The sequence below is a fragment of the Hypomesus nipponensis genome, chromosome 15, assembly GCF_054491055.1.
Source record: "Hypomesus nipponensis isolate SF chromosome 15, ASM5449105v1, whole genome shotgun sequence".
In the NCBI taxonomy this organism is placed as follows: Eukaryota; Metazoa; Chordata; class Actinopteri; order Osmeriformes; family Osmeridae; genus Hypomesus; species Hypomesus nipponensis.
The window spans coordinates 1607886-1630148 of NC_140375.1; the positions used below are offsets into that span (position 1 = coordinate 1607886).

Sequence of the window (22263 nt, forward strand, 5' to 3'; positions counted from 1 at the left end):
AAACCCACATTCACACAGTCCCACACAGACACACAGACACTCACGGACACACAGTCCCACACAGACACACATTCACACAGTCCCACACAGACACACAGTCCCACACAGACACACAGACACTCACGGACACACAGTCCCACACAGACACACAGACACACAGACACTCACGGACACACAGTCCCACACAGACACACAGACACACAGACACTCACGGACACAGTCCCACACAGACACACAGTCCCACACAGACACACAGACACTCACGGACACACAGTCCCACACAGACACACAGACACACAGACACTCACGGACACAGTCCCACACAGACACACAGACACACAGACACTCACGGACACACTGTCCCACACAGACACACACAGACACACAGTCCCACACAGACACACTGTCCCACACAGACACACACACAGATACACAGACACACAGTCCCACACAGACACACAGTCCCACACAGACACACAAACAGACACACAGTCCCACACACGCAGGCTCTGTGAAAAGGCAATGTGTTCAAACACTGCAGTGATCCAAGAGTTAGTTTTAGACTTGGCAGGGGAGCGCTGGAAGGGTGTTGATAGAAGCACTCAGAGCTGTCCACAGAGGTACTGCTGCTAACATAGCACTGGCACGTGTGTATGTGACAGGAGCCCCCCTTTCTCCTCCATGCTTTCACCATCATCCCTGCCCGCCCATCCAGATCGGCCCACATGAGGCTAGGAGCGCTAACGCTAGCATCCTGCAGTTTTATGTTGTGGTATCCACAGGGGCTAGTGCTCCAGCTAACATGGCAGAGCGCTCACACCGTGTAGTTACCAGGCTCTGCGATCCCAGCCAACTCTTTCCCACAGTGCTGACACTGCACAATCAACACTTACTACGTTGTGTGTGTGTGTGTGTGTGAGACAGAGAAATTGTTAATCTGTGTCAGGGGTTAACTTTGGCCTTAGTAAGGCAAGTTAATGACCATAGACTTTCCTTGTAAACAGTGAAAGGCTGCGCCTTTTCGTCCAAGTCTTGATTTCCTCCACTCTTTCTTCCGATCTTACAGTCCTCCCGTTGAGCCGACACTGAGTATTCTTGTATCTGTGTGTGTCTGTCTGTGCATACTATTACGCATGCACACTTTCACACACACTTTCACACACTATCACACACACACACACACACTTTCACACACTTTCACACACACGCACGCACGCACGCACACACACGCACACACATACACACACATACACACACACACACACACACACACACAGGTACACACATACATAGTACCAGTGATGGGCAGTAGCGTTGCTAGCTTACAGTTTTTTACAGTCGCTAGGACCCATTTCTCAATACTTAGGTCACTTTTTCAAAACTCTTCATACAGTTTTGCTAACCAACTTTCAGTTCGTCACAGCAATTAATTTCACATGCAAAAGGCACTAAAACTACCAAATCACTTCATAGATGTCTCAAATCAACTCATTCTTCCATAACACTAGCAAAGGTTGACAGCCAACAAACATACTTTGTCACCCACAAAACAATTACCTAAAAATCACTAACAACAGGTAGCATTATACAATGTTTTCTTATGTAAAACAAGGACACCTCTCTATTGTTTAGAATTCACTGCAATATATTCTTATTATTACACTTCAATATGTTGTATATCTTTCTTTTTTTCTCACTAGTAATTCCAGAACACAAGAATTTGTATAAACACCATCCACTGATACAGATACAATAGGAATGCTACTGTAATCTTCTGCATTTGGCCATAGGTTCTCATCCACATCACACCTTATGTCATCTAAGGCAATACACCAAGGAAAGAACCTTCTGGCATGCCTGATCCATCCCTGGCAATGTCCAGGCATCCAGCATTCATTGCGTTCAGGAGGTACATTTGATCATGTGGATAGTGGTCATACAGTAAACCTTCCACCTCCATGAGGAACATGATTATTCTATGGGGTTGAGGAATGGAGAGTAAGGTGGGAAGAAAAGTGACACCATTCTGGGATGGGCTGCAAACCACTCAGTGACTGCACAGGAGTGGTGAAATGCCACATTGTCCCATACAAATGTTGGCTGATTTCTTCTCTCTGCATCCCTTTCCTTACCTAGCACAATCCTTTCGTAGAGATCATTTTATAGCATTTTATTTTTTGATTCAAAATATATTTCATTACAATATTACTGTAGAAATGTAGCAAATTTTTGTCTTATTCAGTTTTGTATTATGTTATTGTTTTGAACTGAAGTTTAACAGTTTTAAAAACAGTATGTTAGCTTGTGCAAATTGGCCTGTAGGTACATAAAGTTTTGGCAGTTGCTGTGTCAAAGTGAGAAAATAATTAATGTAATTTTAAAGATAGTCAGTGAATGCATTTTGTGCCAAAACAATGATAAATGATCCACAGTTTAGCCCACTTCTGTTGTGACTTAAGTATTGAGAAATGTGTCCTAGCGACTGTAAAAAACTGTAACTACATTTGTCAGTAGCTTGGCGGTAACGTCGCTATTTACAAAACCAAGTAACTTTTCAGTAGCTAAGCTCTTTTATTGATCAAGTAGCACAGTAGCGTCCTCGAAAGCTAATTTCTCCTGGACATTTCTGATGTTCATAAGGTTGGTTTATTATTGTGTTGACAAAGCACTGAAAAAGCATCTCACATATCCCGTTCTGCAGTTCACGTTACAACCGATCTCACGAGGGCTGTCCTCGTCTCATCTCCACTCACACAGCACCTGCGCGGCCAGTCTGACTAGATAACAGCAATTGTGGATTAGGCTATTGTTCAATAAATAAATCTAAACATATTTTAGACTATCTGACTGACAATTGTGTTGATCACTAAAATTGCATTGACTTGGCATGCAGTTTATTTAACTGAATGTAGCTACTAATGTATGAAGCTACTTTTGACAGATTTTTCTAACTTAGCTTGCTACATTTTTATGAGTGGTGGCTTCTGTGTAGTGAAGCTGAATTTGTTGTAGAGTAGCTAGTAGTTTAGCTCACTACACTTCAAGTAGCTTTCCCATCACTGCATAGTACCATCCTACCTTGGTGCAGAACAGGCTGGTTCTAGGTTCCTCCACCCTGTGTGTAGGTGGTACCATGCCATATCAGTCAACTCACACACACACACACACACACACTCACACACATACGGTAGAAGTGTGTCTGGCAGGACACAGAGATGGTGGATTATACACAGGCAGCTGATGCAGGCTGCTCTGCACTCCTAATCCTGTTTGATCTGCCAGAGAGAGAGAGAGAAAGAGAAAATGAATATTAATTTTGTCACTGCGGATGTGTGCACCAGTACAGCGCTAGCATGATCAGTGTTATCAGTGGACTTTACATTATATCCATGAACCACACAACCTCTCCTGGGCCTGGGTCCTCTGCTGCGTCACATGTACCCCTCCTGGACTGTCGGCAAGGCTGCAGTCGACATCTAATATTTACTCTTTAAACCAGATCCAAGATGGACGCCACACAACGTGAGAACAACAAAAGGAGCAGGTCTTTGACGTCAGCGTAGAAGTGAGGGTGTCAAAGTTTTTCATAGAAAATACAAGGTCGTTATGTCCTCAAGAACTCAGATAAATTCGAATCACATCACAATAGCTCTCTACAGTATTAAAAACAAATATTCTCCCCATGTGTCCCTGTGTGTGTAGGTATTTAGATTTTTACAGTGTGTGTCTCTATTTTTAAGTACATAACCTTTACAGTGTATGCGTTCAAGACAAGGGGTGCCTTCACATTTGCTTCGCGCCATCAACATCAATTGATGTTGATGGCGCATCCTTTTTCTTCTTTTTACATTTTGGGTCTCTGCCCTATCTTTTTCCCTCCCTCCTTCAATCCCTCCTGTTCTCATTCTGTCTGTCATCTTTCCTCTCTTTCTCTCCTCACATTCATTTCTGTAGATCTCTCCCTTCCTAACCTCTCCATAATTCTTGCTTCTGGATGTTTTGACCTTCCTTCCTTCCTTCCTTCCTTCCTTCCTTCCTTCCTTCCTTCCTTCCTTCCTTCCTTCCTTCCTTCCTTCCTTCCTTCCTTCCTTCCTTCCTTCCTTCCTACTTACCTCCCTCCCTCCCTCCCTCCCTCCCTCCCTCCCTTCGTCCCTCCCTCCCTCCCTCCCTCCCTCCCTCCCTCCCTCCCTCCCTCCCTCCCTCCCTCCCTCCCTCCCTCCCTCCCTCCCTCCCTCCCTCCCTCCCTCCCTCCCTCCCTCCCTCCCTCCCTCCCTCCCTCCATCCATGCTTGATGTCTCAAGGACAGACTACTGATAGAGTCAGGTTAACCTCACTGGTCACTGGTGATTAATATGGTCCATAATGGATTCCTTCCCTGAAGCCCAGAACATCCAATGCTCTGCTTGGCTTCTCCATACACAATCATCCATGTTAATATCTCTGTCTATCCGTGTGTGTGTGTGCGTGCACACATTTTGAATTGAAATAACATAATTATATTTTTGGGAGGAGAGAGGCGGTTTGACAATTTAGGGGTCAGTAGAATCTGTAAAAGAATAGCGCTTGTTCATGGATAATTAAAAGCCAAAACATTATCGGACTAGGAGAGATAGAGGGCTGAACATTACATTGTAGGAAAACAGTTAATGATTGTGACCTTTAAGTTTGAGGCATGTTTCAATAGTCTTCATTGAGTCTCCTCACTATTTTGTGTTTCAACTTCTTAGTTTCCTTGAACAGCTGGATGTTGAGGTGGTGGAACTCGTCATCAACCCCTGTTGGGTGTTTCTCTTCCCCTCTGCAGACAGAGATCCACACCTCCGTCAGCACGTTGGATGTGGTTAACCGCTTTCAGAGACAGGTCCATCCCAACCCCCATCCTAGTCCTAATCCTAACCCCAACTCCAAGATCCCAGGCCCTCGATCCCAGAATGCTGTGGGAGGAGGGGAGCACAGTCTGGACATCAAAAGTCAGGCTCCACCCACCACGACTCAAGGCCAGCACACAAAGGTGACACGGGGAACACAGGCCTCATCCATGTTGACAGTGGCAGCTCTGGGTCAGAATGCAGTACCTCATATCAAAAACATCTGTGCTTTAGTGGTCTCACCTGGCACAATGGAGACGATTAACTAGACCTTATTATGTCAAAGCCACTTTAAAACCAGCCTCAGGCACACAGTCAACATATTTGAAAGGATTCTCTAGTAGATTTACAGTGGTGTTGTTCTGTAGGGTGCAGTGTAACTGTATTCACAACTGTCTTTATTGATCATGATCTCAATACCACCATCTCGTGTGTCTCTATCAAAAGGTCCTGTTTTTAAATGCGGGAAGGGAGGAAGGAGAGGAGGACTATGATGATGATGATGATGAGGAGGAGGAGGAGGAGGAGGAGGAGAGGGGCGGGTCATTCCTGCTGGGAGGGGAATACGACGAGGAGGAGTCATCACACTCCTTCCAGGAGGCCCTAAGAGAGTGGAGGGGAAGGAGGAGAGAGGGAGGAGAGAGGAGACAGGGAGGTGAAGCTGTTTGGAGACCTGCGAAGGCCCAGCCAGGTAAAACACACACACACTCACATACCTTCCTTTTCCTCCTCCTCCTTTTCCCTTCCTCTCCCATTGTTCTCCTATTGCTTTGGCACAACTGATACTTACACATTGAAAAACATTGTCATTCAACATGACCTCTTTTGCTCTCTCCATCTCTCACTCCCTGTTTCTCAGTTCTAGTCTGGGCTATGTCACCTAGCAGCACTGATCAGTGGGTTTTGCTGTAGAATTATGTGTATCTCCCTGTGGAGTACAGAGAGCATGCACACACAAACACATACATATACACACATGCACACACACACACACACATACTGACAACATCGGTTAGAGGTGGGTGAGGCGAAAAATAGCTTGAAACAGATAGGAGCCAGTTTGTTTGGGTGATGGAGGGAGGTGAGAATGTTGAACATGCGCCACCTAGCATCTCTCTCCCTCTTTTTCTTGCTCTTGCTCTCTCTGTCTCTCCCTCTCTCTTTCCCTCCTGCTCTCTCCCTCTCTGATCTCTCTCTGCCTCTCTCCCCTCTGTGATCTCTCTCCTTCTCTCCCTCTCCTTCCTATCTATCAATCTCTCTGTCTCTCTCTCTTTCTCCCTCACTCTCTGATCTCTCAAGGCCTTGTACAAAATACTTACCACTGCAGTAGGAGGGTAATCCCTGACTGTTGCTTATTGAGATAATGAGAGCAATGTGAGGAGGGCTTCCACCGCACTAGAGCACTCGCGGCGCACGTGTGTATGGCCGTGTGTGCATGTCTGTGTCCACTACACCAGAGTCTGCTCTTGACACTTTTTTGCTGTGCAGACTGTGTGTTTGTATACTTCTAGTCATTTCTATAGTGTGTGTGTGTGTGTCTGTCTTTTTATTTTTTATTGGCGCTCGTATTTTTTCTGCTTTACTGCTCGTCCCGACTGTGTATGACTCTTTCCCTCTATCGGCAATTTGCTCCTTGCCCGGAGTCCTAATTAATTCTGTCAGACTGATGGCATGGAGACCCAACTGAGGCCTGCCTGCCTTTGTGGGCTGACTGGGTCCACACCTTTCACCAGAACGTGCGTGCTTCTCCCTATGTCTTTGCTCCCTCTCTCCTCTCTCTCCATCTCGCTCTGTCCATCTTTCTCTCTTTGACTTAGTACTTTAAGCATTTTAGTGTCTTGGGTTTTGTTGTTGTGTCTTTGGTTTGGTTTTGTGTTGTCTGTTTTTGATTTCTTGTTGGGCTCTATGGGTCATGTGTCTCTCTCCGTTTTACCGTAATCTCTCCACCCACACACACACACACTTGTTGACTCACTTCCACTTTCAATCTCCCCAGGCTCAGTGGTGCGCGCGACCCAGGCTGAACTGGGGGGGCCAGACAAAGTGGGCCTGACTGGGGTGGCTCCTATAAGGGTGGAGTTCCAGCAGCACAGCCTCAGCTACCTGGACAGACTGCTGCTCAAGAAACACCGCAGGTACACACATACACACACACACAAATACTCACACACACACAGACCTGCCCACACATACATTTACACACACTTACACACACACACTTACACACACACAGACATGCACACACACTTACACACGTTTCACGCCTCCACAAATGCAACAAAAGCAAGAGATGGACTAAAGGAGAGAGAGAGAGAGAGAGAGAGAGAGAGAGAGAGAGAGAGAGAGAGAGAGAGAGAGAGAGAGAGAGAGAGAGAGAGAGAGAGAGAGAGAGAGAGAGAGAGAGAGAGAGAGAGAGAGAGAGAGAGAGAGAGGAGACCATCAGAGCTGTACCCATGTCTTCACACTGTGGTCAGGTTTAACACACTTTTTTCATCTCTCTGGTGTCACCAGACCACACACTGAGCTGTTAGTAGTGTTGGGGTAGTCACTCCAAAAAAGTAATAGATTACACATTACTTGTCACTTTTTTTAAAGTTATGCTTTACTTTACTAGATTACTACTTTACTAGATTACTCAGTTACACTACTAGTTACATTAGTTTTGGATTACTCCATAACATAACCTGAGATGCACTTGCCAAATAACAATGTATGTACCACAGATATGCCCAAATCAACTCAAAATCTTATTATAATGAGGACATACACAATATCTCTCTTTTAGGCTTTTTAATACCACAAAGCTGACAAAAAAATTGTGAACATCAAAATAAAAGTTGTCAAGCATAACAAGGCTACAGTACTGGCAGTTGTGTTTGCGGCGGTGGACAGGTGTTTTTGCCCAGTGCACAATGTACATTGTACAGTTACGTGTTTGTCCTTTCGCGCAACTAATACAAAGTAAAGTGTATACCTCCATCCCTCAAAGTTATCCTAAGCAGCTCTCCCATTCTTGTTTCGCCTTTGTTACGCAAACACACGTACTGTAAAGGGAGGTTATCAACAATAATGCGTTACATTACTGCGCTACAGGCAAATGTAATCTGATTACAGTAAAGCGTTACTTTGTAACGAGTTACCCCGAACACTGGCCGTTCTTTAACATCTCATTAGCACACACAAGAGGACACCAACACTCACACACTCACGGAGGTACAGACCTTTGATGATCTTGTTATTGTCTTTCGGTGTGGAATATGCATGTGTGGAGCCTCCAACCAGGACTTGGTGTCAATGTGTCAGGTCAACACCTCACTAGCCACCTGCTGTCTTTCTCACACATGCACGCAGGCACGCACACACACACAATAGGCGCACACAAATGATCAACACATACACATGCAAACACACACACACAGTAGACACGCACATGTGCACACACACCAAAGTCCCCAGTCCGGCTTCAGAGGTTATGTAATCCCAGGGTTGCCATGGTGCTGGGGTCCTTTTGTTGAAAGTCCCAGCAGCCCTCTTTGTGAGACCATTATTAAACACCTTGATTTGAAAGTCTAGAGCTGTGTTTGTGTATGTATGTGTGTGTATGTCTGTGTGTCTGTGTGGCCAGGCTATGTTCCCTGTTAGAGGCCCTGTATTGAGCACAGAGGAGCAAGAGATGAGAGGAGTGGAGAGTAGGGGAGGGGAGAGAAGGGGTCATTCCTCTGCTATATGCTAGCCCTGGGGAGGGGGGGGGGGAGGTTTGAAGAGGTTGGATAGGCTGACAGAGGTACTTTGGAGAAAGGGAGAAAGGGATGGAGAGAAAGAAGGAGAGAAAGGGAAAAATAGAGAGAAAAAGAGGGAGAAGTTGTTTAGAGATAGAAAGTGAGCCAAGTCGGACAGACCGTGTGTAAAAAGGCAGAGCAGAGCAGTCAAAGGGCTGTTGACCAAAGATAGACCACATATGCTGTGCTGGTTAGAAACCACGGGGAGTTATGGAAAAAACATCACGCCCTACAGACCGCAACTTTCTCTCTCTCTGCTCATTGGTCTGGACTGGGATAAGACGGGAGGCGGAGTGGGGGGTGAGGGGGCAGGGAGAGATGGAGAGAAGGAGGGGCAAGGCGGCAGAGAGTGCAGGGGTGGGGGGGTAGCGATAGGGAGAGAGATGAAATAGAGATGGAGAGAGTGCATAGAGTAAAATGGATAGAGGGAGGAGAGAGAAAAAGATGGCGAGAAAGAGAGAGAGAGGGTTGAGGGGTGAAGGGGCTGGGAGAAAGAAACAGGCAGAAAAAACAGGGTGAGGATTAGCAATCTCTCCATTTCTCTGTCTAATGTGTTTGTCTGCCCCAAGATCTGCCTATCTGTCTGCGTGTGTAGACAAGATGTGGAGGGGAGGAGAGGGTGGAGGGGAAGGAGAGAGATCAGCTATTCATCTGTCTAATCTAGCTGTCTCCTCTTAGTGGGGTCTGAGCAGGGCAGTGGGAGAGGGCGATCTATCTGTCTGTCCATCTATCCATCCATCCATCTATCTATCTATCTATTTATTCATCTAATTTATCAGTCTGCTCGCCTTGGTTGACTGTGTGTGTTTTCTTTCTCCAGAACACCAATCAAAGCCTATGAGCCGCTTTACCCTCCAACCCTTTCCCCAACAGACACGCACAGCGAGGGGGAGCTGACACACAGCCTGACAGGTAAACCATCCCCTCCACACACACGCACACACTCACGTGTGTGTTTAGGCACTCTTGCGCACCGAGATGGACAAGATGGCAGAAAGACTGACAGTTATGTGCGCCTATGTTACATGTAGGCACACAAAAGGATACTTCTCTTTCTCTCTCACTCTCTCTCTCTCACACACACAGTGCAGACTAAATAGGAAAATGGACGAGAGGAGTCAGTGTCTGACAGATGAGCGCACACACACACACACGCAGAACCAGTAAAAATCCTCTTTTTCTCAGTGGGTCAGCTGTATCTGCGCCTGCCCATCCGTCCGTGGCGGTGTGACAGGTAATCACTGGCTGTGATTGTGTGGGCAGGGGGCCGTTAGGAGAGGCAGAAGCCTGACAGGGTGCAGTCTTCCTGGGCAGGATCAGGGGGAGGGAGGTAGGCCTGGAGCCTGAAGTTCATCAGTCAGGGGAGTGTCTGGCTGTCCGGCTCAGCTGAAGCTGTCAGGACATGGGTTCAAGGGGCTATCTTTGCCCCCCCAACCCCGAAGACCCCCACACACACACACACTCACTAACCCTGGAAGCATGGAGCTGTCAATACTTCCCGTCACATCGGTCAAACTCCCACTCCACCCCCTATTCTCAGCCATGGCCCCTACCTCCCCACCAGCGCCACATCCAGACACTTACTGTATACCACGCAGACATGCACAGTCATTACTTCTGTCAGGAGAGGCCAGGCTCGGCACCCCACCATCCATTCTCCTTGTCTACAGCAGGAGGAGCCACCAGAGCCAAGCTGGAGCACCTAGTGGAGATGTTGATTTTGGTCTCCTGCTGCACCGTCGTCTCCGTGTTTGACACCTCTTCCACTGCACAAATGATTGTGAGCCAGAAGAGCCAGAAAATATGCTGGATACCGGTTATAATAGGATATAGTTTTGACATTGTATTAAACGTATGATATATTGGGACCTATTTTTCTGGCATACTGAATAGTGTGGTCTTATTGGAACACACCCTATATCTTTCATAATTGTTTGACTTCCTGGTTCCTGTTTCCTGTTCAATCTTTTGCTGTCATCATCATGGACCGTTCCTCGTGTCTCTTGTCTGTCTGACAGCTTGTCTCCATCTTGCCTAGAGAAGTCCTCTTCCCTCCAGATCCTGTTACTTTTTTTGGCTTGGAAATGTGTGTTCGTATGTGTTGGTGTGTGGGTGTATGTGTGTGCATCTGTGTTTGTGTGTGTACAGTATGTGCATCTGTGTGTGCGTGCACGCTTATGAATAATAAAAGTGTTTTTCTGGCATCCTGTCGGGAGCTCTCCTTTCTCTGAAAAACTCATTTTCCCGAGCTGTCCACCTCACATGGAGATGGGATGGACGGATGGTGAGAGCGAGCGAGCGAGGAGGATGGAAGGATTGTGTGTGTTTGTGTCTTGGTGGGGAGGGGGGGGGGCTTCTACAGGGGAGAAAAATCAAGGGATGAACTAAGGTTGAGTCTGAAAAAGAGAGGGAGGGAGGGAGATTTGTGGCCTTGCAGCTGGATTGTGGTCTATAATGGGCAGGTACAGTACAGGACCTGATTTGTTTGGTAGTAGTAGAAGGAGGCATACAATAAAGTACATTTTTACACAGGATCCCCGGTCAAGGCTGTCTACGAAAGTGCCACATTCCACAGAGCTGCACACAAGATACAAACGTTCTATCACTGTGTGTGTGTGTGTCACAGCTGAGGAGGTGGAGCTGAGGCGCTACTATGCATCGCTGTTCTCTGTGGTGTCCAGTTCGCAGCCCGAGGGAGACCCACCTGGAGCGTGTCTGAGCATTCAGGAACTGGATGAGGTACGATTAATAGGCTTTGGTCTCCACACACGCTTCATGAATATAACACACCCACAGCTGATTTGTGGCACACACATGACCATGCTGCTCTCTCACACCCCATTCATACACACACACAGACATACCCCCCTATTTTGACGATATGAAACGCAAGTATCATAACTCAAAGCACAAGTAACTTTGTGGGCGTGACTTCAGCTTGGTTGTTATTTTGCCGGCGGGATAAATGACTTTGCGCCTGGCGCAAATCTAAAAAGGGTTGGTCTGAAGTAGCTACATTACTAATGGGTGTGGTTTGGGCATAATGTGCAATAAACCAATCAGAGCATCATCTCACATTCCCTTTAAGAGCAGCGCTTGTTCCATGGCAAATTGCTATTATAACGGCAGATTTGCCAGGCGCACGCCAGCGGTTCACAGCCAAGGAGATCTACGTTGTCGTCAGGACCGTAAAAGATAGGCCTAGAGAAGTGACTTTGTATGAGAAAGGCAGAGCAGTTTTCTCATTGCACTAAATTGCCCACTCATGCTACTCATTCAAATTATTATTCTTATTTTTACATATATTGAATTTTTTAAATTGTTATATTTTTAAATTGTTCAGTTCTTAGAATTAGTTTAAGTAATATACTTCATTTATACCGGCATATGTTTATTGTTTGCACCTTCCTTCCACAGCAAATCGCGTATTTGTGTAACATAAGCTTCATGGCGTATAAACCGAATTCTGATTCTGATGGGCATGGGAGAAGAAACCTAACCAAATTAGCTTCGGTTAAACAGTCATGGGAGGAAATTGCCACCGTTGTTACAAATGTAGTTCACATACATAGAAATTTCTTATGAAAATCTTTTTATAATCATTGAAGAAATGTAACACGCCATAAATCAAAACAATGTAACGTAGCTTTGCAGAAAGAAGACCCTGGCCTCGCCAGCAGTGCGCACGGACCAAGCTTGCGCCCTTAAAATAGCATCTGAATATTACGCCATTGACTTAAGACCACGTTTTTCCCGGTCAGTGGCGGAATTGTTTTTCGGAAACTGCAAAATAGCACCAGGGAACGTTTGCGCCGGAACACGCCTCCTTTTTCGCTGAACCGCCCACGGGAGCGCAAAGTCATTTCGACGTGCGTCTGTGGAGGGAAAAGTCGGCTTTGCGTCAATTGCAAACTAGGAATTGCGTCGTTGACTAAGTCAATTGCGCTGGGTGCAAGATAGGGCCCATATTGTTTTTATTTCATCTTGGTGTCTCTTCGCAGACTCTTGGAGGCGGTGTGGGTAAGGAGGTCTTTGTTGCTGAAGAGGAGGAAGACAAGCACACAGAGTAAGACTTCATTAAAAATTCTCTAGAAAGACTTCTTCTGAAGCAACAGCAACAACTATTACACATATCTACCTACGCACACACACGCACGCACACACACACGCGCACACACATACTTCCTATGCAGACACACAGAGACAAGCACATGCCATCTAAGCAGATACACACACACAGAATTGGGAACATCACAGGTTTAATTGTATGAGCTCAACTTTAGAGAGGTGACAGATGTGACAGCTTGACGTGATTATAAGTACAAAGAACAGTGTTGAAGTGCTGTCTTTTAGAAGACTGATATGTTTTTTTGTTAAGTACACTCACAGAAATGAACCATGGCATATTATAGAATTATGTATTTATATCTATTTGATTTTATTTAAATAGTCATTGTCTCAAAATGTATTCATTAGAATTCCTTAGAATTAGCATAATTATATTAATTCTTAAATATATTAAACATAATCAATTAAAACATACTATAATGTTTTAAATGTGGTTAACTGTGAAACAAGCAAGATTCTAGTGGTTAAAACGTATGAGATTTGTTTACATGCAATTTTCGGGAAGTGAAATCGTTTTGAGGTGGAAATGACGTCAGATTTCGCGCTTTCCCAACCGTTTTTCTTTCCACCATTTCAACTCAGCCCTGCCTCCCGGGATCGTGACTTTTGCCCTTTCACGGTAAGATATCTGCTTGTAATCCATGTGCTTACTTATATTTTACTCGTGCAGTTAATACCGTACCTCATATTTGAACAATCAAATCCAGTAAATCCCTCATGATACCAAAAATTTTCGTGTAGTTTGATAGCTAGCTCTAAGTCTCACATGGTCGATGCTAGAACCTTTAGATAGGGTGGCTAATTTGCGGCTGGCGTCAGAAAAATAGGAACATAGAGTATGTTTCCTGAGCTAGAGACTCGTAGCAAGTACTGTTAAAATTATATATACATATGTGTAGGTTTTCCCGGCTCCAAATTTAGGATCAACTACTAGCTAACTCAGCTGTTGGTCAGGCGAATGCAAATGCTATTTTTATAGCTAAGTATTAACATTGGAGTGAACTAGTGTTGCACAGTAAACCTGTACTAAAGAAACACTTGCATAGCTTCAGTGTTCTTGTGCATACATAGGAGATAAACACTGCAAAACAGCTGCAGTTCCTGTGCAGATGGGAGAACCTAGCAGAACACCATCTCTGTAGCACTCCATCCAGTCTAGATCCCGGGGTCTTGAAGTCTCGACTTTTACGATATTCAAACGATGCGATGTTAATATACCTCTCTGATCTAACGAGTCTGGCTAGCTGTCGTGACCTCTCAGGTGGGCTTTGGCTATGATGGAGAGCTGGAGAGATGGTTGTTCTGCTCGGTTCTCCTGTCTGCACAGGAACTGCATCTCAGTGATTGTTAAGGCGCCTAATGAACAATCATGGTCAAAATTATGTTGGCCCATGCTACACCCCTTCACCAATTTTCATACAAATCAGTCTGGGAGTTTTTTTGTGTTTATACACATACAGACCGACATTCAAACACACACAGGAGAGAAAACACCTTCCGACCTGCAGCGGTTTTGCCTGGGTAGGAGGTCATAAACAGTGGATTTATTGATGTTTTTTTTGTCTTATTTTAAGATAAGATAAAGTTTATCCTTGCTAAAGGTAGAAGATATTACCCTGTTGGGTTGTTTACAAGCCAAGTGACAAAATGCTGAACCTATCATTAAAGAATTGCATTATATTTATTTTTCACCAGGAAATGGCTGAGACAATTTCCTCTGTGCCATGGATGGAACGACAGTGGGGATCTATGTCGTGAAAGACAACTGCCAGCAGTACATCAGAACCCTCTGATGTCAGGATAGTCTTCGAGGGTGTGATGGTGCTTCAAGATCTTGAGAGTGTAGGACTTGCTTCTGCAATGTTGTTTGGGCTCTTTTATGCCTTGAACATAGCCTGGGTGCCAGCCAAACTTAGCCCCGCCCACTTAAAAATTTGGTCAGGAAGTTGTTTCTGGGGTCGCTTGGTTGGGGGAAAACTATGTCCGAACAAGAGCTGTTCGGACCAATCAATTGTCAGGGCGGGTTTTATACGATGGACAGATGATCAACAGAAACGTAATAAACTACACGTCACCAAAGAGCGCTTGGGTTGAATTTGTTTTCAACAAACAACATACTACATTGCTCTGATTGGTTGTAGATCTATCCAATTGAGCGGAGAGGCAATTTTTTCAGAGTTTGGTTGAGACACGCCCCATACTCACAGCCCAATGGAGCGGTATCAGACTCATTATCTGACTAGAATTATGAGTTTGACAACGTCAGGCTACCTTGAACATGCACTACCCTACAAAGCTCCGCTACACGTTTAAGACATTTCAAAAATCATCATGGAGCTGGATGCGGGTGAACTGTCAAGAAAGGCTCATAGCTGGAAAACAAAGCTATGCCAGTGAAGAGACATTATCGTTCTCCCCCTCACCCCTTCTCTCCCTTATGTTCCAGTATGAGTAGAGAACATGGTACATTGTAGACTCTACATTCCAGGACTGAGTGGTGTTGCAGCCTGGTTTTGTTACAACCAATACCGTTTTTTAGAGTTGTAATCACAGTTCAGCTATAGACTAATAGAATTGTACTATTCCATGTGTGTATGTATGGAGTGAACTAGTGTTGCACAGTAAACCTGTACTAAAAAGAGACACTCCTACATAGTTTCAGTGTTCCTGTGCAGACAGGAGAACCTAGCTGAACGCCATCTCTGTAGCACTCCATCCAGTCCAGAACCCTGGGTCCTGAAGTCTCGACTTTTACGATACTCAAACGATGCAATGTTAATATACCTCTCTGATCTAACGAGTCTGACTAGCTGTCGTGACCTCTCAGGTGGGTTTTGGCTACGATGGAGAGCTGGAGAGATGGTTGTTCTGCTAGGTTCTCCTGTCTGCACAGGAACTGCAGCTCTTTTGTAGTGATGTTAAGGAGCCTAATGACGAATCATGGTCATAATTATGTTGGCCCATGCTACAGCCCTTCACCATATATATATATATATATATATATATATATATATATATATATATATATATATATATATATATATATATATATATATGTATATGTAGACACATTGTTAAAAAATCTTGGCACATTGTTTTTTTTTATGGATTTATGGATTTATTTAATTGACTTTCTTATGTCTTTAGCAACAGGTCTCATTAGATTTTATTTTCTTCATCAAAAAATGACTTGTAGCAGACACTCTTATCCAAAGTGACTAACAGAAAGTACAGGGACATTCCCCCGAGGTAAGTAGGGTGAAGTGCCTTGCCCAAGGACACAGTCATTTTGCACAGCCGGGAATCAAACCGGTAACCTTCTGATTAATAGCCTGCTTCCCTAACCGCTCAGCCATCTGACCCCCCAATACTCAACTCTCTCTTTCTCTTGGCTTCAGATTCCCACAGTGAAGACATGTTTTTATGTATTTTAAGGTTTTCTTCGTTCCTTACAGTACCATACCATTAGTAGAATAGAATATCTTTATAGTCATTGTACAAAATGTTTTACTTTGAAAATATATTCTATTCTATAGTACTAATGGTATTTGAGCAGCCAACAGTTATGTAGCCTACTAGGGAGAGTGCGTCAGATGTTACCTCTGGCCTTGACCACACAACAAACAACCATCAATGCCCAGAACATCAGTTGGTGTAAAGATGCATACAAATATGGAAAGCCTGAGAATATATATCACTGTTATAAGTTATAGCATATTGTGTGTCCTAAACGCTTTTACAGCAGGCTGTATATCGTAAGCCTGTAAACTCAATAGGTTGGAATGGACCTGGGTTTTCCTTTATATTGTAGTGTTTGGTTTAGAAAAGGATGGCTCTAGCAATAGTTATGTTTATATGTGTACTCGTGCAGTGTTTCCTCCCTTTTTTTAGTAGTTGGGGCAGGTCTGTCCGAACCCCCCACCCCCCTTCCAAAACAAAGTTCTAACCTTAACCCAAGAATTTGGTTCATTAATCCATTCTGTAGAATGCGTTGTCTTAAAGTTATGAATATGTGACTTTCTGGTAAAGATTGCAATTATTCAAAATGTTTGTTCTGCAAGCTGAAGCAAACGTCCAAAGTATGTATTGACTTTGTGCTATTTAAATAATGAATAAATGTAAAAAAAAGTATTTGCTTTTCATACCAATTTTGAATGTTTTTTGTAGCAACCAAAACTGCAAGTTTTTACTGTAAATGTTACAGTTTACTTAATTATACTGTTAACAGAAAAAAAATTCCACCATATTTTTTACAGTAGATTTCAGGCAACCAAAGCTGCCAGTTTTTTTCCTAAATGTTATGGGATTTAACATCCTTAGGGTATTTATAAAAAGTACATGCATTTTATCCATTTTGAATAAATAGGGTTTATCCTGTAAACCTGCCTATAATGCATTTCAAACAAATAGTCTTTATTAACATAAACCTGCTTTTATGCATTTCAAACTAATACATTTTATTACATTGACCAATACAAATCGTATTAAGTTTATTAGTTTGTTTAAATTCAAACTTATGTAATGTAAATGAATGGAGATTCTATATGCAATTCAATTACATAAATCTAAAAGATTAGGCTTAAATATTTCTGTGAGTGTAGGGAGGATAATGTTTGGAAAGTGGCTGATGTCTTGTCTGTCTCTCTTTCTCCCTCCTTTGCTCTCTCTTTCTCTCTACCCTGTTAGGTTTACTCTCCCTCCACTGGTCTTGAAGGAAGGTACCACACATCCCCCACAACTTGAACTCAATACAACACAGTCACCCCAACCCATCCACTCAACCCCACAGTCACCCCAAGACATCCACTCAACCCCACGGTCACCCCAAGACATCCACTCAACACCATGGTCACCCCAAGCACCCAGCCAGCCTACAGCACGTTCAAAACCCAAAGCGAAAGCGTCAGCAGTTCAGCCGTTACCACTAGTGGGCGGCTCTCCAAGGAAACCTAAGATATCCACCAAGACTCCACCTCCTGAGATCCCCTCCGGCGTCCAACACACAAGCCTGCTCCTCACATCTCCGGGACTCCACTCCTCCGTCTCCTCACGCCATTCCGACTCACCATCCATCTCTCCCTCCTCCCCTTGCTGCCTCCCCCTGTCCGCTGTCTCCTCCTCATCTCCCCCCGCCCTGGCCTCCTCCCTGAGGTCAACCTTCAGCCTCGCCCCCCCCAGCTCCCCGGCCCCCAAACGCTCGACTCCACTACCCAAAGGCTCCCGCTCCTCCCGGATCATACACCCCCCTCCCTCGGAGCTTCGTTCCCTCCCAGATCGCGCACCTCCACCCTTCACGCCTTCCAAGCTGACCAGGCTGAATGCAGATACTCGGCCGTCACCTCCACCGTCACCTCCACATAGTTTGTCATCATCGAGGGCCATGTCCACTCCATTTAGGCACCTCCCTCTTTCTCCCAGCCCCTCCCTCTCTTCCTGTTGTCTTCTTGAGTGCACTCCTTCACCTCAGGATACACGGTGTATAGTGTCTCCTCCACCCTCCCCCAGTCTCAACCTTTCCTCACCCAACCAGTTGTCCTTCAGGCTACAGTCACCATCACCCTCCCTGTCAGGGTCAGAGGTCAAGCAGGAGAAGGTCCCTGAGACCTCCACAAGGATAGGGTCAGCATTCATGCTGATTTCAGGTAATTGTGTGTTAATGCATGTGTGTGTATATGCATGTGGGTGTGCAATTTGAAGGCAGTTTATTAGCCTGGAATCCTTTGTTAGAGACTGCAGCAGTACCGTTTTCCTGTAACTCTGCTCTCCTGTCAAGGAGAGTGTAAAGGCGCCCATAAAAAAGTGTTCTTTATTTTATAATATTGATTTGGTATTAAGTAAACACCTGACATAACAGCAAAGTAGACTAGTGGGTAATTACACCTTGAGGAATGGCCCCAATTCCCCAATAGAACGCTCAAATCCCTAAGGATACTCACACAATAACACACACTCGATCACTCACTCACAGTACTCAAACACACACCTAATCTGTACTGTATGCACTTATGTAAACACACATACATGCACACACAGAGCTTGTTTGGAGAGTTATGTGCTGACTTGCAGAAGTGTGTGTGTGTGTGTGTGTGTGTGTGTGTGTGTGGAGAGTTGTGCTTTACTGTGAAGCCATTACTAATGCATTAGGCTTTGATGGGGTAGAAACTGTGAGGGTTAGTGAGGATCAGCCCATGGACAGTACACAGCTGGTCCCACAGCCCCTCACACATACGCATGCACTTACACAATCACACACACATACACACTCACTCACACTCTCATGTACACAATCCGACACACACACACACACACATACATGAGCACATGCACACACATACACAACCGCACACACACACACACTCATACACGCACATAAGCAATCACACACACACACACGTGCTCACACGCGCATGTACACGCACATAAACACATACACAAAAACCATCCTCCCTCCATCCTCTCCTACTACTGCATCAGGCTGCCCGTTGGTGTTTTCATGGCATGTAAGGGTTCATTAGAGATTGATAGCTTCTCTCTCTATCTCCACTTCTCTCTCACTATTCTCCCACTCTCTTAGGCATGAAGGTCAAGTAATATAGTCCTAATAATTATATATATTGCAGCCGTGGATCAATGGAGCCTATGTGAATCACCCTCAGATAAGACTGCTAGAATAAGGTGATGAATGCACTATGAATGCTCTATGAAAGCATTAGAAGGCATTCCACATACTGTTTTGGTCCAGGTTTTGGAGGATGCCTCCCAAACATCCTTAACAGTTAGAAAGACGTGGAAAGCCCTGCAATATCTGTGTCTCAGCATGTCTGCAAACATTGTTTGGGATCGTTGGCACAGACAGAGTATGTCGTTCTTAAGGATGATGAAAATAGGAGAAGACTCTAACTTTCAAAGCACCTTTCTTTGAGTCCACAAGGATACAAGTTGCGTGTTTACATCTGCTAGTGTACATTTCGTGTGTTTTCTTTCTTTAGACTCGGAGGATGAAACATCCAGCCACACCCTGGGGATGACCCCCAGTGAGGAAGACACCTCTTACGAGGAGGAGATGAAGGTGGAGGAATGGAGGAAGGGAGAGGGCAAACGCACACACACACACACACACACAGACTGACCCAGTGGAATCTATACCTCACACTGGACTGAGTCTGGTCTCAGAACTGTCTATGGTGATGATGACACACACACACACACACACATGCATACCCACGTACACCCACACACGGTACACTAGTTTGTTCTGAAACATGTTGCCAATTGAGAGAGTGAAAGAGTAGATGGTTAACAAAGAGATGACAGTGGAAGGATACAGAAAGAAGAAAGATTAAGGGAGGAACAAATGATGGGTGAATAGTGGGAAAATGGAAGGGAAAAAGAGAGGCAGTGTGCCCATCCACGCTCCATAGAACAACTGCACCTCCAACTTCACTAAATGTGATTCTTTTTACAGTTGACTGGATCAATTAGATAGCATTCATATCGCCCTAATTACATTGCATAATTCAAACTCGCTCCACAATTAAAGACCATTGTTAGATCCACACACCAGATGATGAGAAAAAAAGAGGGATAGCGAGAGAAATAGAGAGAGCGAGGGGGGGGGGCATGGAGTCATTTGTGCAGTCCCAAATGTCCTATCTGTAATTTAATGGTGTGGATCCCTGTTTCACAGGGACGGGATGAAAAAAAAAGAGGACAAGAAGGCGTTTATTAAAGAGCTGAAAATGAAGTGTTTGATCAGAGATGGTGGTTATCTCTGGCCTTTGTGCTTGAATCACACCAGGCTGTACCTCTAACTGTCACACAGTAATTACCTCCAGCAGTTTCTCTGTCTCTCTCTCCCTCTGACTCATGCTCTCTGTCCCTCTCAGTGACACTCTGTCTCTATCTGTCTAAAGCCCCCCCCCCCCCACACACACACACACACACACACACACATTGCAAACCATCCAAATATGTTATTTCTGAATTTCCCTGAGAACTCAAATCAAAGCTTTGGCTGCAATACTAGTGGTGGCAGCACTCATGTTTTTTGATTGCTCCTGCTTCTCTTTCATCATTTCTTCTCCATCCTTCTCTTCTATTTTCCTTTCTTCCTTTCCATCCTGCATAGATCATGCTGCTGATCTTATTTCCTCCTCCCTCCCACCCCTCGCTCTCTCCTTCCACCTCTCTCCTCCACTGTGTGTGTTGTGATGCTATGACTAGCATGCTAATATCCTGAGTTAATAACAGATTGGGCTTTCTCAGTGTCTCCTGGAGGACCTGCTATCCCACGGTGCACCTCTCCACTCACCCAGGCTGGGGTGTAATTAAAAATCCATTCGACAAATAGAATGGAGCAAAAAGGGACAGAAAAAAGAAAAGAGCTGGCCTAATTTTTATTCATTTACCTGGTAGAAAAGGAAAGGAAAAATCTTTTCAGTGACTTACCTAGCCTAATAAAGGTTAAATAGATATTGGATTTTAATTTAATCTCTTGAATCAGCATGGTTGAAATGGAATTGACCTCAAAACTACAAAGTATAACCTACAGTAGCAGTATTCATTATTTTCGTATTCCATTTTCTTTCTCTTTTCTCTTTACAGGGTTTGCGTGTTCTGGCTCAGAGTGTGGGGACCAGATCAGAACGGTTCTGTGGTCTGGAAGGGTTCTTGACTCTGGGTCTGGACCTTGGTTCTGCCCAACCAAGCCCAAGTCTGGTACCTACACACACTGACCAGGACACACACCACAATGCACACAGCCCGTTGGACCCACTCAGCACAGGTAGACTTGAAACAGGGATGTTTTTGTATGTTTGTCACTACACTTATGTAAGTGCATTTGTGTGTGTGTGTGTGTGTGTCTATATTAATGTATGTTTGTGCATGCCCCTTTGTGTGTCTCTTTTTTACCCTGACTCATGTTTTCCTCAGAAGAACAGCAGAAAGTGTTGTATCTCTTTTGTTGTAAGAGATTAGATTGTGAAGATTACCTCTGTGTCCAACTTTGCCTAGAGATACTTTCCAATTTCCAAAGCGTTATTCATATCACAAAGGCTCCATAATGGGATTTAAAACAAATGTGTAAAAACCCACAGCTTACGAGAGAGATGAAAATGAGTTTAAAGCCCAGCGGAGTCATGTTGGCACCTTGGAAATTAGAGAGGGGGACAATGCTGATCATTTAGAACTCACAGTCCAATGGGAGCTCTTTTAGAACCAGTGTGTGTGTGTGCGTGCGTGGGTTTATGTATGTGTACATTATGTTGTGTGTGGTGCTGCGTTGATAGCGAGCATTCAAGCCTGAGTGTGTGGGTGTTTTTGTGTGTGTGTGTGTCACCTGCAAGTGTTGTTTTGAACAAAAGGGGCTGAATATGACCTCTGTGTGCTTGTGAGTTTGTGCTTAAAGAAGGATAAACATCGGAGGCCCACACACACACACAAAATGCTGTCTATGTTTCTTAGTCACCAACCCGTTTCACCTTCTC

At 44.7% G+C, this 22263-nt stretch overlaps 1 protein-coding gene across 1 annotated transcript in view; it reads left to right on the forward strand.

The window, feature by feature from the left end:
• The window catches only part of zbbx (zinc finger, B-box domain containing), a 45823-nt gene that overhangs the window by 17264 nt on the left and 6296 nt on the right, over nt 1-22263 (forward strand). Inside the window, exons 8-16 of the mRNA XM_084674959.1 lie at nt 4805-5011; nt 5316-5559; nt 6865-7003; nt 9468-9559; nt 11274-11386; nt 12649-12713; nt 17462-18417; nt 19765-19844; nt 21380-21560. Coding sequence (XP_084531085.1) covers nt 4805-5011; nt 5316-5559; nt 6865-7003; nt 9468-9559; nt 11274-11386; nt 12649-12713; nt 17462-18417; nt 19765-19844; nt 21380-21560 — 2077 coding nt within the window. The remainder of the gene's footprint in view (nt 1-4804; nt 5012-5315; nt 5560-6864; nt 7004-9467; nt 9560-11273; nt 11387-12648; nt 12714-17461; nt 18418-19764; nt 19845-21379; nt 21561-22263) is intronic.